Source organism: Spermophilus citellus, assembly GCF_964194105.1.
Source record: "Spermophilus citellus genome assembly, chromosome: 4".
NCBI lineage: Eukaryota > Metazoa > Chordata > Mammalia > Rodentia > Sciuridae > Spermophilus > Spermophilus citellus.
Genome location: NC_138185.1, coordinates 50,225,470 through 50,243,563, shown reverse-complemented (window position 1 = coordinate 50,243,563; position 18,094 = coordinate 50,225,470). Strand labels below are relative to the sequence as shown.

The 18,094-nt window shown below is 45.5% G+C and overlaps 1 protein-coding gene across 1 annotated transcript in view; it reads left to right on the top strand.

Annotated features, from left to right (window-relative positions):
• Positions 1 to 17,779, top strand: part of ABHD12 (abhydrolase domain containing 12, lysophospholipase) — a 95,047-nt gene extending 77,268 nt beyond the window's left edge. Inside the window, exons 4-13 of the mRNA XM_081292145.1 lie at positions 1,799 to 1,918; positions 5,126 to 5,156; positions 6,711 to 6,756; positions 8,463 to 8,592; positions 9,691 to 9,728; positions 10,073 to 10,152; positions 11,197 to 11,279; positions 13,801 to 13,879; positions 15,115 to 15,242; positions 17,108 to 17,779. Of these exons, the coding sequence (XP_081148271.1) occupies positions 1,799 to 1,918; positions 5,126 to 5,156; positions 6,711 to 6,756; positions 8,463 to 8,592; positions 9,691 to 9,728; positions 10,073 to 10,152; positions 11,197 to 11,279; positions 13,801 to 13,879; positions 15,115 to 15,242; positions 17,108 to 17,147 (775 nt within the window). The 3' untranslated portion in view covers positions 17,148 to 17,779. The remainder of the gene's footprint in view (positions 1 to 1,798; positions 1,919 to 5,125; positions 5,157 to 6,710; positions 6,757 to 8,462; positions 8,593 to 9,690; positions 9,729 to 10,072; positions 10,153 to 11,196; positions 11,280 to 13,800; positions 13,880 to 15,114; positions 15,243 to 17,107) is intronic.
• Positions 17,780 to 18,094: the final 315 nt, after the last annotated feature.

Genomic DNA, 18,094 nt, shown 5'->3' with positions numbered 1-18,094 from the left:
TTTGTTTGTTTATTTTGATAGATAGATAGATAGATAGATAGATAGATAGATAGATAGATAGATGGATGATAGATAAGCACATGTTACTGAATCAAAGCTGACCAGTTTCACTGTGGCATTTTTTTCCCCCTCAGAAGCAGCTGTGAATCACTGCCTCTTTATCTAGCCGGGTTTAGTTTTCAGTAGCCATAGAGTCTCTTTCCACTGTCTCAGAAAACTGCTGTGTATGTGAGAAGTTTGTAAATGAAATGCCTTGAGTAGATTCCCAGTGTACACGAGGGGACACTTCTAATAATGGTCCTTAGTAAAGAACTTTAAAGAAAAAGGGAGATTTTTGTTCTTAGAAGTTCGTTGTGGGATTAGAGTCTTTTGTCAGTTTCTGATATGATTTAATCTGTCAGTCAGTGACACGTGTTCCTGTGGGACTCCTCACTTTCTTATGTCAGAAGCTTGAACTATTTTACTCAGAGCTATTTTATGGGAATGGTTTGGACTCCACTGATGAACTTGGATCTGTCATATTGCAGGAGGGGTGTTTATGGTGATGGTATTTAAGTTTAAAACACCAACAACACCTACATAAATTATCAGTTACCCCCCCAAAATTTTTAATATCAAGTCTCAAAGTAGCAACAGTCATACAGTGTATTTCTGGGTGCCAGTCTCTGCCCCATTCATGCCCTGTGCCTTCATGATGACACCAGAGCCTCAGGATATAACAGACTCCATTGACAACTGCCCTCACCATCATCTCATCAGTCAGCATCCTGAAAGAAAGGCTCAAGTGCCACCTGACAGCCATTCTTGGCCATCAGCTTAGAAAGCCCATGTAAACAAGTTGAAGGAGAGGCCCAGAAATAGGACCTTTTCTGCTGCCTAGAAGCTTCCTAGAATTCTATCAGGAGCCCAAAGTTTGGGATAGACTGGCTTCTGGAAGCACCTCAGTTTCTAGCACTTTTAAAGTGGACCTACTATTCTGGAGGCTTGATTGTATGATTTATCATGGTAATTATAGTGGCCAGAATCACCCTGAAATATGATCCTCTTGAATGGATTAGAGATACAAACAAGATTTACAGAAAATTCTTATTAATTCAAATCTTCCCTATTGATTAATAGTATTCAATTTGGCCTGAGTTAAAATTAACCTTAACCAGGTGCAGTAGCACACACCTATAATCCCACTAACTTAGGGGATGCTGAGGCAGGAGGATTGCAAATTCAAGGCTATCCTTAGCAACTTAGCAAGGCCTTAAGCAATTTAGCAAGACCCTATCTCAAAATCAAAAATAAAAAGGATTATGGATTTAGCTCAGTGATAAAGTACCCCTGGGTTCAACCCCCCAGTACAAAAAAAAAAAAAAGTATCTCTCTGAAAGAGGAATTTGCTGAACAAACTAATGATCTCAGTTGATTGAGATCATGGAATGAGCCCAGTTGATTGTGAACATGTCTCTGCATCCCATGTTGTCCCAGCTCTGCTCCAGAATTCAGGCAGGCTCTTGCCTACAGAAATGACTCCCCTACCTTGTTAATTGTTACCAGTACAAGCTTTTGAGGCCCATGGCCAATCAGGAAACACTTCTTCTGCAGCTGTTAGCATAAGCCTTCCAGCTTGCAGATCCTAGTTATTTATTCCACTGATGGGAAATGCTGCTGCCCTACTCCATCCTTATGTAGGTAATGAGCTACTTTCTGCTTTCTGAGACTGGAGCTACCTCTGTAACCCTGCCTATAGTTAACTATTGTGTGCAGAAGAGGTATCTATCCATGCCACTCCCTCTGCTTCTGTCTCTAGGCATACCATCCCTGCCGTCTGGTGGAAGAATGCCCAAGGAAAGGACCAGATGTGGTATGAGGATGCCTTGGCTTCCAACCATCCCATCATTTTGTACCTGCATGGGAATGCAGGGACCAGGTGAGGTAAAGGAAACCACACAGACAGTGCATCCTCCCTGTAGAGCACATTTCCTTTCTGAATGTACTGCCCCCAGGCCACTAGGAGCAAAACTAGAGTCCTACAGATTGAGTTTACATTGCAATGAGTGAGAATGTCCCAAGAATGAAGAAAAAGGCAGAGTTCTTAGGGGTGGGGGAAGGCTGGAGTTTAAGTGAAGTTTACATGAGGCAGAACTTCTCCAACAGGCTCAGGCAGAACTATGTGCAAAGGACTAACAGGTCTGGTTTGCAAAGCATACCTGGCTCTGCTTCCTTGGAGACCACAGTGTTGAGCAACTGTGGGAAGCTGTGCCCAGTCAACTTATCTGAAGCCCATCCCTGGGTTGAGATGGAGGAGGAGGCCACCCAGAGGGGGATGTTTCCTATTTCCTGCTATAATATTAAAGGACAAAATCCTGTCCCTGTGTGATTTAGGGAGAAGAATTTCTCAGAAGGAAGGAGGATGTGATAGTCACTCAGAGGAAGGGTCCTGATGACACTTGACAGTGGCTACAGTGCATCTTGGGGGAAATGTCTCCTGTCCACTTACCACTGTTTTTCTCTGTTTATTATCCCCATCTGAGATTGGCAGGCAGGTCTGTATTACCTGTGAGATAGCTTCAGGGTACAGACAGGGGCAGGAGAGAAGGCAGAGGGCAGCCAGCAAAGACCCCAGCTGATGTATGTGGATATGCCAGTCCTCTTGGGCTACCCATCATGGGATCAGCTCTCTGGAGGCAGCTCTGACACCAGCAATGCCAGCATGTCCTAACAGACTTGATGAAATACAAGGCCATATGGTTTTATCACAGATGCTTCTCATGAGTGAGTTTAACAGCTCATCCTTTGAACTGGAGTTGCTTTCCCCACCCAAAGACAGCTGATGCCCCTTCCACCACATGATGTTGTTCAGAAGAGCCTCTGTGGAGTGCCCACGATGGGGGAGGAAGGGAGATGCATTTTCTGTGTGAAGTATTGTTTGAGAACCCTAAAGTCACTGTTTCTGCTGCTTCCTTAGGTCACCTCTGACAGCCAGAAGGAGCTAGCAGGGAGGAAGGGTGCCCCCACAGGGCTGGGGTTGGGGTGGTTGAGGGGGAGGATATTTTATAGGCAAAAGTATCAGAGAGAACAATAAAGAGCCCTTTCTAGAGAGAAAGCAGGCCTGGATGTCAGTACTGCAAAGCTGTGCAGAGGGTATTACAGAAAGCCCAAAAGCACAGCCCACAGGATGGTCTCTGTGCCAAGAACAGAGTGCTTGGCTACTGAGTCACGTGTGCCCAGTGCATTTTGTTCTCTTCTTTGTGTGGGACAAGCTACAGAGGGTTTCTCTTCTGCTTTCCAAAGAGCAAGTGGCTACAAACAGCTCTTGTAGCATCTTTCTATAAATAAGAAAACTATAGTTGGCAGTGAATAAGGCACAGTTCTGCAGTTCCAATCACATGGTTTAAAAAAAAAAAAAACAACAACAACAAACAGACAAAGCCTGTCTATAACTTCAGGTTTGAGAGGAAATGTGACTTTCAGTTTGTCACCCTCCAAAGACCACCTGTGTTACAGGTCCACCTGTATTCTTCCTGGTTCTGTCTGCACCCCTGTCCTCAGAGCCCCTTCTTTAACTAGATTCCCCCAGGGAAGACCTCCTAGAGGGTTTTGGGATCCATTAGTTTGCAGGATCATAGATCCAGATCACTTCCAGATCCTCTCAGCCCCTATTTCTTTCATTCATTCATTCATTCGTTTGTTTATTTATGCAGTACTGGGGGAACTCATGTCTGCTAGGAAGCCCTCTGCCACTGAGGTACATTCCCAGCCCCTTTTATTTTTTTTTATTTTGAGACATGATGTTGCTATATTACTGAAATTAGCCTTGAACTTATGGCATCAACCTCCTAAGTAGCTGGAATTCCAGGCATGCACCACCACACCTAGCAGCCCTTTTTCCTCTTAACTTTATAGAAGGAATTGAGCAAACAGCTACCATGAACTCTTCCAAATTTAACTAAAAACATTTTATAGTATTTATTCCTGATCTTGGAACCATTCCTTTTTATTTTTGCTTCTGCTGTATATTGGCTTTCCTCCATTTCATCATTGTTTCCCTGCAACATTACTGTGCACCACCACAGCCATATACTAGAAATGGACTCATTAATGCTTGTTGATCCCTGTTGTGGGGTCTATCCACTGCAATAGCTGAACAACTGGACAGAAAATGGAATGAGGGATAAATGGTCATTATACAGAGAAGTACAAATATGTGAAACATTTAGTGCACTGAGCCTTAGAAATGAGAGATGCTTCAAAAGCTGAGGTCTGCTGGAGAGGGGCTGGAAGTCTGCCATCCCTACATACTATGGTGAGAGGCATATACTGATGAAATACTGCCAGGTCACAGTGGTACATGCCTCTGTGTCTACAGGTGGGGCAAACATGGGTGAAGAGACATCAGTACAGGCTGGCCATAGCAGTAAACATGTTAGCACAAGGTAGGGGGAGCCAAGAGATGAGGACAGGGAGCCTCTGCTAAGCAGAGCACTGACTATCTGCTGAGTCCTAAGGAAATGTGGAGTAGGACAAAAAGGTACCCATCCAGGTTTCGTTGGGGGCACAGCTCTGGATGCTACAGTCCTTGGATGCTAGAAAGCTAGGAAGGGGCTAGATGAGAGGGGTAGGAGCAAGTGTGGGCTTGTTCTGTTTCCTTTTGTGTCTTTTGAATGTGGAGCTGTAGGTATGCATTTCCTATTAAAAATAAAAGTACCTAACAATAATTAAAATAATTCAATAATTTAAAAGTGCTCCTCAGCCAGGCACAGTGACCCATAGCAGCTCGGTAAGCGCGAGAATCACAAGTTCCAGGCCAGCTTCAGCAACTTAATGAGGCCCAAAGCAAATTAGCAAGACATTGTCTCAGCATAAAAAATAAAAAGGGCTGAGGATATTGCTCAGTGGTTAACCACTTCTGAGTTCAATCCCCAGTACCAAAAAAATTTTTAAAAAGTCAGTACTGCCAGAGGCAAGATTGAGGCCACTTAGGAAACCTGAGAAGGATTAAGAGAACCAAGAAAGAGATCATCTGTCCAGTATAGGTCCCTCCTTGGAATGGGTTTGGGATCCCAGACCCTCCAGGATTGACTTGGACATCATTCTCTGAGGTGGGGCACTAACACCCACTTCCTGTTCCTTTCAGAGGAGGCGACCACCGGGTGGAGCTCTATAAGGTAAGTGTCCACAGCTCGCTGGCCAGAACGAGCAGTACTGTTTTATTCCAGGAGGCAGAAACAGAGGGAATCACTTGAATTAATAACTTGTAACGGTAGATGTGCTGTATGATAGTGCCTGGCTGATTTTATCACGGTTTTTCCCATTATGCTGCCCCTAACTGGCCTCTAAAATCAGAATCCATGCACTTTGTGAATCATCTCCTAACTATCGGCAAACTGTATAAAAGGTATTTAATTTTTTTGTTTTATTGGTACTAGGGATTGAACCCAGGGACTCTCTACTACTGAACTGCATCCCCAGTTCTTTTATTTTTTATTTTGAGGTAAGGTCTCACTAAGTTGCTGAGGCTAGCCTTGAATTTTCAATCTTCCTGCTTCAGCCTTTTCCCAAGTCTCTGGAATTACAGGTGTGAACCACCATGCCTGGCTTGTTTGGGGTTTTTAATGTTTACTTATTTATTTTTTGAGTGCCCTGGATTGACCATCCCTTGCCTTCTCTCAGGGGAGTGTTTTCATCTGCTAACAGGGCAGAAAGGAACATCCGCAGAGATGTGGACCAAGTCAGGAAAGGCAAGTGCCAGAGAAATTACCAGTGCACTTGAGGTTTCTATCATGGAAGTAACTCTCCCTGACCAGGTGCAGGAGGCATGCTGTGTTGTGCTCTGGATGCTGGCTCTGCAGGGGGCTGGGAATGGGCAGGAAGTACCAGGCTGCCTGGGAGAATGGCACCAGATCTTCCCAAATACAGGGAAGTGGCAAGTAGCTGTGGGTAATGGTAGTGGCATAGCAGCCTCCACATTGCTCTGTTCACACCCCAACCAGGGCACAGAATGATGCCTGGAGGCATAGCTCTGGATACTACAGTCCATGGATGCTGGAAAGCTAGGGAGGGTCTAGATGGCAGGGATAGGAGCAAGTGTGGGCTTGCTCTGTTTCCTTTTGTGTCTTTTGAATGTGGAGCTGTAGGTATGCATTTCCTATTAAAAATAAAAGTACCTAACAATAAATAAAATAATTCAATAATTTAAAAATGTTCCCCAGTCAGGCACAGCGGCCCATGCCTATAATCACAACAGAAAAGGTCAGCTGGTCTATAGGGATTTTTAAATAACTAGTCATGAGAAAAAATTCAACAAAACCACAAAATCTTGAGTGATGCTGGGTTGCAGTAAGTGTCCTCTCCATGCTGTGGATTTCTCTTCTGTATGTCTGCTGTTGTGCTGGGTTGTTAAAGCTCTTTGGAAGCACCTGAGAGCTGTCTGCCCACAAGGAGGCTGACACTGAGCTATCCTGCAGCATGAACAGAGTGCTGTACTGGGTGCTTCAGCCATCTAAGCAGCAGAAGACGTGCCCTTTCCATGTTCCTTAGGCAAAGGAAGTCAGCACATCCTGCACTAGCAGATCCAAGCAGGAGTCAGTCTGCATGTTATGAAGACTCCACTGTGTACAAGGCACAAAGACAGAACTCTGGATGGGTTTAGAAGAGACAAGTTGTCCTCAATCAGAGATGCTTGGATTTGTTGCCAAAGATGTGTATTTTTCACATTTCAGGTGCTGAGTTCCCTCGGTTACCATGTGGTCACCTTTGACTACAGAGGTGAGATTTGAGAGTGCATCTGTGCACATTCCCACTTCTTCTAATCATATCTAATGGACATGCTTGCTCTAAGAGCCTATAGGTCTGGCAGCTTGCTTTTGTTGTTCTATGACCTGTGACAATTGTAACCATGTCAAGGGTGGTGAAGGCTTTGGGTCTTTTCTGATGTGGGTCCAGAGAAATGACTTTTCTGGCAAAGCCCCTGACAGACACCTGAGAACACCTGGTAAGATAGGCGCTGGCATCTGGAAACCCCAACATGTGTCCCAGCAACATTTAAATGAAAAAAATATTGCCTTTTTTTTTTCTTTTTCTTAACTGGATTCAAACTCTCCCCAAGCTGGAAATTAGGCAAATTTTATGCTCAGCAGCAGAGCCAGCCTTGTGAAGTAATAGAAATAGGAAATAAAATCATTAAGAAAGAAAACCAATTCTTCTGTACCCTCAGCACTTCTTTCTGTTTTGAATGAATCAGGTTTTGCTAGTAGACAAATCAAGAATCCACAGTTTGATGTACGTTACAAATATTCTACCTTAACAAGCAGTAGAAGTGCTTTGTATCAACAGTAAACAACCAATTTAAAAGAATACTCTTCCATATTTGGAAGAGCTTGGAAAATAGTTCACTCTATCATCCTTTCCTCTTCCTGTTACATGCTGGACATCTTAGGATAATAATAAGTGGCCACTTCCTCTTTGTTCACCACCCTGTATGGCTGTCATGAAAAGCACCCCACAACACCTTCTCTTTTCAGTTCTTACTGCATCTCTGCATTTCTGAGTAGTATGAGTGACCCCCTAGTTCCACCTTTGACTATTTTTCTGTCTCTCTATTCCTGTCTCTGATGGACCACCTCCATATTTCTGTCACTCCTCTATCTCTCCTTCTACTTCCATATTCCTATGTCCCTGTCACCCACAGGGTGCCTTGAGTCTTCAGCCTTACCCTGTCCTTCCTCACCCCTCCCTCCTCTGAGGTCAGGGAGCCTTTTCCTTCTGTCCTTTTGCATTAACTGGGGTTTGCTTATGCAGCAGGACCAGCTCTTCTGAACCTGGTAGTGCTTTCATTTTATTTGATGATGACTCACTGCTGAACTGCTAGAAAGACAATTGCACTTAACCTTTGCAGGAGATGGGAGGAGGAGTAGTTGGGGAGGATCAGAGTTCCCTTGAGCCTGGAAATCCTCCTTCCTATTCCAGCTCTGCTTTTCTTCAGACCTTGGGCAGGATAGGCTCTTCCTGTCTGGGTCTGTCAGCATTCCTTCTTGAACCAGCCCCACCACTGGGCTTAAGTGTTGGAAGGTTAGTCTCCCATCAGGGAAAGGAAGGAGGAGAGCCTCTGGCCTGGCCTTAGAGATGCCCATACTTGTAGGCGGCCCTGTCAGGATATGTGTCTGAGGTTCTGGGATGTATTTTGTTGACTCTGTTCTGTTAGTCACCAAGTATACAGCCCACCTACTTAGAGTGACTGGGAACCTCTGGTTTGTCCAGTCATCAGGGGACAGGAAAGATCACTGCCAGGCCCTCCCATCTTCCCTCACCAGTGCTGGAGGGTAAGTGAGGGCCTCTCCCTCCCCTAACACCCAGTCTGCTAGCAATGTGGGTGGGACCAAAGGCATTCACCAGACAGCTTCTCTACTGTCGCTCTCCTGGTTTCATGATCTGCCTTTGACTTCCTTCTCCTACCTGCTGTTCCTCTCTTGCAGGTTGGGGTGACTCAGTAGGAACACCATCGGAGCGGGGCATGACATATGATGCACTCCACGTTTTTGACTGGATCAAAGCAAGGAGTGGTGACAACCCTGTGTATATTTGGGGCCATTCCCTGGGCACTGGGTAAGAGCTTCCAGCAGGAGTGAACTTTAGTGGACTTCCAGGTGACACTCCAGCCTGGGATCTGAAAAGAGCCCCTGGCCTTGAGGATGCCTCTGACCCTGAGACACCATTAGTCTCAACAACCCTGATTCCTGGTACCTGTAGTGGAGGGTAAAGCACCACAAAGTACCTCAAAGGGACTGAACTGCTATAACTGTGTATCCCAGGAAGTACCTCAGGACAAACAGGGGTAGTTGTAACAGAGACGAATATCTCTGCAGAGGGCCCTCACCCAGTGCAAATGGAACAATGCTCCTGCTGTGCGGGCACTAGGGCTTTGTGTCAGATATGACTTTGAAGAGCATGGGCAGGCCATCAAGTCCAAGTGTGCAAACTAGAAATGTTATTAAGCAGCTTTGCCATTTAGACACCAAAAAGTGTAGGGGAGGAGCAATGTGTGGTCTGCATCCTAAATCTGCCAAGACAGGAAGCATCCTAAATCTGCCAAGACAGGAAGCATCCTAAGTCCATTTGTGTACAACCTGAATTGCTTATGCTGATGCAAGGTCTAGGATATTTCTGAAAGGAGCCTTCTGTAGCTGCCCCTCTTCCTTCCACCTTTTCCTTCAGAGACAGTGACTTGGCCTTTTCTCAGCTCTTGCTCCTCACTTGGACTGCATCCTGTAGGTTGGAAGTATGTAGTGCAGAGCCCCTATTCCTTTTGGAAAATTATTAGTGTGCCTCATGGGAGGCCCTAATGCAGGGACACCAACTATTCCTGTGACTGTCTACGTGGACCTGCCCTGTGTGATCCTGGGATGGTGATAGGCCCCTGGTCCTTGTTGGTGATTAATGCTGCCATCTCCAGGAAGGGTGCATGCAGACCCCAATCTCCTCCCCACTGACAGGGTGGAAGTCAAAGGCACCTTGTCAGAGAGGTCAGCAGGTGGCCTGTGCCCTCCTCCTTGGAGGCATTTTATTACCCCTACTCTGCCTTGAAACCCCATCATTAGTTTCTCAGGTCCCAGAGCTTCTCTGAATGTTTTCCAGGATCAGGACAATCTCATCAAAACAATTTTGGTCATAATTCAACTGAACTGTATTTTTCTTTCTTTCTAGGGTGGCGACAAATCTAGTGCGGCGCCTCTGTGAGCGAGGTACAGACCTCTGCTGCCCTGAGCTGGGCCCCTCATCCTAACAATTAGCATTCCAGCACCTACTGCAAGTTCTTATCAAGCCAGGGCTGGCCAGCAAGCAGCACAGTGATGGCACTAGCTGGGCATCAAGGGTGGAGATTCTGGGTTGACCCAAGCCTGCCCTCCCATAGGATGCTTAGAAGCCACCTGGGGCCCCCTCGTGGGCACCCCCCACACCTGACTGACAGGGGTGGATTGCCATATGGAAGAGATGCTCCTTAGACTTACTGTCCCATCAGGGGAACTCTCACATGGAGCCTTCACCTGTGCCACTCAGACCTTTGTTTGTGATTTTGTTTATCTAGAGACACCTCCAGATGCCCTTATATTGGAATCTCCATTCACTAATATCCGAGAAGAAGCAAAGAGCCATCCGTTTTCAGTGGTAAGTGCAGATTTTATTAAAAACTAAATTTTTTTCATTATTAAGATAATTACTATAACATAAAAGTAGCTAAGTGGATAATTACAAATAAGAATAATAATTATAAAAATATAATTTAAATATTCTCATGAATACAGATTTCATTAAAAAATTAATCCTAGTTCTAGGCACTGGCCTGCCTGCAGAGCTTCCCAGAAAACTCATAACTTTTCAGCCAAGTAGGATGGAAGAGTTGGATTATTGAAGGGCAGCTGGCCGCCAGGAGGCCTTCCCATGTAGTCTCATTACTTGCGTAGTACTGTTGCCCACGTGTTGTCACTGCCCACCATGTTGCTATTAAGCAAGCCTGTGGGGCTCAACCCAGGCTGAGGCAGATGTCCTGGCTCCATCCCCAGGGATGGAGCTGGTGGGCATCCAGTACTCTCTGCTTGGGAGCCAGGCTGGGTGGATTGGGGAGTCTGGCCTCCCCATCATGTCTTTGTATGAAACCCATGTAACTCTCACTGGAGATTCCAGGGTGAATTAGCCCTTGTGTCTCTCACTATCTGTGACTGAAGCCTTGGACCCTTCTTATAAATTCTGATCCCTTATTCTCTCCTTCCTACTGTGAATTCTGAGCCCTGTGTTTTGGACCACCTTGATCTCAAGCAGCTGCAGAAGCCTTTTATTTTGTCTTAATTTCTGATGTTGCATTTTCTCTGAAATTGCATGAGGAAAGCAGCCACAGACCTTCATTTTCTTGGAGGTGGCAGCCCTCATGTCTATGGGAAGTCTGGCTTCTGAACTGGATTTTGGTGACAGCTCTGAGGTGCAGGAGCCCCATTTGCAGGCAGCTCCTGCTATAGCCTGTTTATGGGCCTGGTGGGTTAGTTTTCTGCCCCTAATCACAAAGCAGGGGGTAGGAGTTGTCCCCTCTGCTACAGAGATAGGTATTTAAGGGTATTATATTGTAAATTCCTGAACTTAAACTGAGTGCTTGACCTTTGCCTTGCACATAAATATCTTAATAAGTTCTTATGAAAATGGTTTCCATCTTGTCTTCAGATATATCGATACTTTCCTGGGTTTGACTGGTTCTTCCTGGATCCCATTACAAGCAGTGGAATTAAATTTGCAAATGATGAAAAGTAAGTATTGTGGTTGACTGACTAATTTAGGAAAACACCAGGAACCCCCTAGATAAGCCTCATTTGTCACATTACCCAACTAAAGTGGAATTCAGGATATTTAGTGTTGTTCTAACAAAACTGATCTTTAAAAAGGGAAAGCCTGGGCTGGGGATGTGGCTCAAGTAGTAGCGTGCTCGCCTAGCATGCGTGAGGCACTGGGTTCGATTCTCAGCACCACATAAAAATAAAAATAAAGATATTGTATCCACCTAACACTAAAAAAAATAAATATTAAAAAAAATTTTAAAAAAGGGAAAGACTGCAAGAAAAAGAAATAGGAATTTTAAAAGACTATAAAATTAAAGCAAAATTAAAATAGCATATATTTAAGTGACTGCCTCAGCAATTTGATATGTGTTTGGTAATAGAAAGATATTATAAAGTTTATTATTAAAAATATTTCTTTTGTGTTTATGGTATGGGGGCAAGAGAGGGGAGATGAACCCAGGGCCTTGTGCATGCCAGGCAAATGTTCTGCCACTGAGTTATATCCCCAGCATTTTTTAAATTTTGAGATGGGGTATCACTAAATTGCTCAGGCTGGTCTCAAACTTGCAATCCTACTGCCTAAGCCTCCTGGGTAGCTGAGATTAAAGACCAACTATTAAAAATATTTCTATTAATAAAACACAATTAAGTATTTCTAGTTAAGGGCTCTTTCTTTAAAACAAAAATTGAATATTCTTGTTGAGGCGTTTCATTAAACCACTTTCAGATTCTATTGACATTGTCTTTGAGAATTTTCTGTTTCATGGATTTTAATTTCTTAAAAAAAGAGAAAAAGAATAAACCATAACCTTATCTAAATATAGTTAATATTCAACAATCTACATTTGGAAACAGAATATATAAAATTACAGCATTTTTTCTCTTCAAGTATATATTCTTTTTTAAAAATTTATTTTTGAGTTGGACACAATAGTTTTGTTTATTTTATGTGGTTCTGAGGATCGAACCCAGGGCCTCGAATGTGCTAGGCAAGCATTCTACCATTGAGCAACAACCCCAGCCCTCAAGTATATATTTTGAGTCTCAGAACAAAATAAAATTTTAGCAAATATTACAGGCAAAATATCCTGCTTGTTTGTAAGTATTGTTTTAGAACTTAAAAAATATATACCTGAGTAAACTGGATTCCTTCTTAAAATATAAAAGTGAGTACTATGCCTCAGCAAGCTACTTTTGGCCCTTACCCTCACACTGAGCCCAGTGGTGTAGCATGTGGATTCTGTGGTACCATGACCCATGGGACTCCAGCCCATATCACTGGAAGTCAGGGGCCCAACCTCATGTGCAGTCAAGCTTTCTGAGTAGGGTCCATACCAAGTACTTCCTGCTTTCTCTAGGAACCTCAGGTTGAAGGGACTCACACACTCGAAACACTCTACCATGAAACAGGAATATATGGTGTACCCCTGACAGGATATAGATTATGCAAGAGGCTGCATGTCTGTGGGTGACAATCTCTCCCCAGTCTGGGTGCTGCTGCAGGTTCCAGGACAGCACCAGCATTGCCCTTGTGGAGGACACGTCCCTACTGGGGACTCAAGCCAGGCACCGGGGCTCATGCCTGTAAGTTCAGTTACTCGGAACCTGAAGCAAGAGAATAACAAGTTCAAGTTTAGCCAAGGCAATTCAGCAAAACCCTGTCAAAAAGGGCTTGGGGGTTTGACTTAGTGATAGAGAAGTCCTGTGTTCAATCCCCAATACCACATACACACACAAAAAAAGATGGAGACTGTAGTCAGCAGCCACCTCAGTGTTGGACTGACAGGAGAGTTTAGACCCTGTCCAATCCTGGGAGTTTGTCCTTTTGTTACATGGTTTGTTAAAGGGATCTGGCTCTATTGAACCTTCTGAAATTTTAATTTATAAACATTTAGAGCTGGAGTGACCTTAAATGTCATTTACACCAAAGATAAAAGATATTGACTTTTTCTACCAACATGTATTCATAGTAACATTCATTTGCAGTAACTTCTTCTTTTTTTTTTTTTAAAGAGAGAGAGAGAGAGAGAATTTTAATATTTATTTTTTAACAACATCTTTGTTTATATGTGGTGCTGAGGATCGAACCCGGGCCGCACGCATGCCAGGCCAGCGCGCTACTGCTTGAGCCACATCCCCAGCCCTGCAGTAACTTCTTGGCCCACATAAATTATTCAGTTCATAAGTATTTTTTGTAACTTTTAAAGAACATGCAAACTGGCAAAATAAACATTCTCAATTTTTAGAAAATACTCAGGGGCAGAATTTGGGGAATGAATTGATCTCTAAATTTAATCGACACTTATCCCCTAACTGGAATAGATATTGATTAAAAAAAAAAACTAATAAATTATCTTTTCATTTTCTAGTAAAGACATACCTGTTAAGAACCACAGTAAAACCTAAACCCAGATCCCTGCCTTGGTGGAGGGTCCAGGCAACGCCACCCTCTCCCCAGTCTATAGCTGGTCCTCTTTCTCTCCCTCCACAGTGTGAAGCACATCTCCTGTCCCCTGCTTATCCTGCATGCTGAAGATGACCCCGTCGTGCCCTTCCAGCTTGGCAGAAAGGTGGGTGTCCTGGGCTTGTGCCCAAGCATGTAGGACTGGACATGGGCAGACAGGGAAGAAGTGGGCTCAGGCCATGTTAGCCTCAGAGACCACTTTGTCCTTGCTGCATCCCCTCCACGTCTTTTCAGAAGGGCATGAGAGGTCTGGTAGCAGAGTATGGGTTGGGGCCAGACTACCGATGCTTCCCACATGAGGAACTATGAAAAATAAATGAATAACTAACAGGTCCCCACACTGGGATTCTTCTCAAGTGGAGAGCTATCCATGTTCAAGAGCCAAGGCCAACTTGGGACTTGGTCAGGAGGACTCCTCAGTTATGAGCTGACGGGGAAAGACCCTGAATAATGAGGATCCCCAACCTCAAAGCAGAGGTCCTAACTGGTAGAACTAATACAGAAACTTCTAGTCTGTTTTCTTGCCTTTGGGATGAGACTGATATGAGAAGAATTCTGTGTTATATGTGTTGCCTCAGCATTGGTTTTTGCTGACTTTGCTGCCAGGAAGCAGGATTAGACTTGTGGAAGGAGTGGGCTAGACAGTACTGCATAGGCACAGCAATGGGAAGGGGCAAGGGGAATCTGGAGGGATGAGTGCTGGGCTTCACTGGCAGATTCAGCCCCATGCTCAGAACATTTTTTGCCTGGAAAAGCCTCTACCCACATATGAGCTCCATAAAGTGCACAGATAATGAAGTCATGCAGGAGGACACAAAGCTGCCCAGAAGTGTACACTCAGACCCATGCACCCCCAGCCATCAACAGAAAAGGAGGGAGGGAGCTGAGACGGGACAAATTATGAGCCAGATTGTTGATAGGCCTTGACCCAGGAACACACAGCTAAGCCTGAGAAACACACTCTCCATCCCAGGGTTCTCCTCACCCGCTACCATTGCATCATCCCTGCCATTGTCCAGCTAGCTGCTCCCTTGAGGACCAGCTGAGGGTAGTCTGGGAAGCAAGAACAGAGAAAGCCTACTGGCTTGCTGAAGATGAGGAACAAAGCCTAAGGTCTGGCTCCTCTCAGCTCAAGCCCTGTTCCCTAAGTCCACTGCCCCAACCCATGGCTGTGACCAGCAGCAACGGCAAAAGTGTACATGAGAGCTTGGGATGTTCTTTGGAGGAAGCAGCCAGACTGGTCTTTTTTGGAGGAGAGGCTACAGGCAGGTCTCCCTCAGGTCCTGGGCCTCCATGCCAGGTGCCATCTCTGGGCTCTGAACCATCTCTCCCTCTCTCCAGCTCTATAACATTGCTGCACCATCTCGAAGCTTCCGAGACTTCAAAGTTCAGTTTATCCCCTTTCATTCAGACCTTGGCTACAGGCACAAATACATCTACAAGAGCCCCGAGCTTCCACGGATACTGAGGTAAGACCTTCTCTTCTCACCTAGGGACCTCATCTGGGGAGTAGTGGCTCATGCCTTGGGCATGCAGCCTGTGGCAGCCACTGAAGTTGTTTGAGGAGCTCAATGGGGCCCAGAGCCAGAATAACTCAAGAGCCTTCTATTAACATCACAGAAGGGTTGGAAAGTTTATCTTCTCTCCATCTTGGACTGCACCTGTGCTCAGAGGAGTGGGTGATCTTCCCATTGTAAAGGTCATACAGGACCATGAGAACATACATAGGGCAGCACACAAGTCTGTTCCCAGCTCACAGATGGCCACACATATATAGGAGCACTCAAATACATATCTGCCACTGCCTCAAGCTCTTCAAAAGCCTGACCCCAGCTACTGTTCAAGGAGACGCTGTGTTCCTGGATGCCTCAAAGTGGCCAGAATCTTTGATAGAACAGGGACTGTACCTCAGAGAACAGAGCCCAAATATGAGAGTGAGGCCTTGGCAGTGGTGACAAAGGGCAGAGTTTGGAATGGACCAAACTACCCCTTCATTTATGCTTCTGTCTAGCTTGCTGCCCAGCCTCACCTTCCTGTCAAAGGACACAGGCTGCTGGGCATAATGATACATGCCTGTAATCCCAGCAACTCGGGGAGGCTGAGGCAGGAAGATCACAGATTCAAGGCCAGCCTTAGCCTCTTAGGCCCTAAGCTACTTAGCAAGAATCTGCTTCAAAATAAAAAATTTAAAAAATGTCTGGGGATGTAGAACAGTAATAAAGTAACCCTAGGTTCAATCCCCAGTACTAAAAGCAAAGAATAGACAGGCCCCAACACCAGCCATGTGACTTCAAGCAAGATGCTAAATTTCTCTGTGCACGAGACAAGCAGAGGATGATGTGTAGTGCTTAAATGGAGCATTGGGCTGCATAGAGTCTGCTGTCGTTGTTAATAATAGGGTAATTTTTGCTGTTTTGTGCCAGTAGTCTTTGAGAAGTAGGTCACAGTGCTAGTTTCTTCCTGCAGTGACTAAAATTGCTTGCCTGAATCAACTCTATGGAGGTATAACTCATGTGTAATTCTACTTCCAACTTCAGCTCCTCTCTAGCTGCCTTTGAGAGTTCCCGAGGCAAAGTTGCATTTCTTTAAAGGATTATCATCCTTTGCCACTGGGATATGAGACCTAAGAAAGTATAGATTTGCTTCAGGGCTGTATTTTTTTTTTCCATTTTAAAAGGAATTATGTTAGCCAGCTTTACATTGCTGTGACCAAGAACAACTTAGAGGAGGTAAAGTTTCTTTGGGGCTCATAGTTTTAGTGGTCTCAGTCCACAGTCCCATAGACTCCATTGCTCTGGACCTTTTATGAGACAGAACATTGAGGTGGAAGAAAACAGCTTAGCTCATGGTGGTAGGGAAGGTGGGGAAGAGAGAGAGAGATACCAAATGAACCATGCTCCCAGTGACCTACTTCCTCCAGCTATGCCCACCTGCCTACAGTTACCACCCAGTTAGTCCATTCAAACTAGGATGGATTAGGTGACAGCTCTTATTATCTAATCATTTCACCGCTGAACATTCCTTCATTAACACAGGAGTGTTTGGGGGACACCTCATCTCCAAACCATAACAGGAATATATTACAGAGAATTTAGACTGAGTATAGAGCTAAATTTTAGAATAAGGAATGGAAGCCCTGGCCTGGATTTGACACAGTACAATGCCATTTGTGCTCCGCTTACCTCAGTATTTTTCTATTCAGGAGCACGGTGCTCCTTAGATTCTTTGCCCCCTCCTCTGTGTGCCCTCTGCTTCTTCAGCTACTTGAAGATCACTGGGATGGAATCTTTGGTCTGAGCTCAGTAATTTGGCTGTTTGTCCTCTTTTGATCTAGGGAATTCCTAGGGAAGTCAGAAGCTGAGCGCCAGCACTGAACCTGGCCTGGGAAGGGAGCATGAAGACCTGCCCTCCTCCCCTTTTCCTCTGGTCTGCAGCCCCGGCCCCTGGAACCCGGGGAATGCCACACCTGCGGTGCTCAAGAGCCTGGTGCATACCTGGAGAGAGGACTCAGATGCAGCCAGGCAGGCAAAGAGGTCCTGCCGGTGACCAAACATTTATCTGTGTGGACGGTGTTGGTGGCAGGCATGGGGCCACTCTCCCTCTCCTGCCACTCTATCTGAGCTCTTGCTGGGAACACTTACAGCAGCAGCGCACTTGGCCCCACTTGGTTGATCCCCTACTTTCTGAGCCGGGCATGGAGAGCCTGGGCAGGGGGCTCAGGGGCTCGGGACCACTCTGAGCTTTCTGATACCACCTGCCAAGAGTGTGGAGACATGGCTTATTTCTGCCCTTCCAGACACAGGCAGAACGGACTCCAGCAGTTGGATTATCTCCTCTGGCCCTGTGCATACTGCTTGCCTTTCTGGGCCAACTCTGCCTCCCCTGGGTGTCCGCTCACCCACAGCAAGGGTGCCTGGGATCTGCACTTCTCTCATTCCACCCACCTGTCCTCCTAACCTGGCCGTAGACTGAGCATTTATTTAAGAATAAAATTGTGGTGGTGGTCTGTTTGTTCTTCATTTTGCACAGCAAAAAGATCAGCAGTGCCTCCCTGCCTCCCAGGTTCTCCCACAGCCCCAGCTCTGGATCCCTGCTTTTGGATGGGAGGAGGGAGGTTCTCTCTTTCCAGACACCAGGGTTTCCTTTAGTGGGCAAAGCCTTTACCAACGTGGTAGCTTTTTCCTAAAATGGAAGCCTAGCCAGGCAATGCTGTCCCTGTTGCAGTGTCAAGCCAGCATACACACGGCCTGAGGTCCCCAAAAGGACCTCCACTGCAGAGCACATGCACTGAACATCATCTCACTTCCCAGTGTCTCTTGAA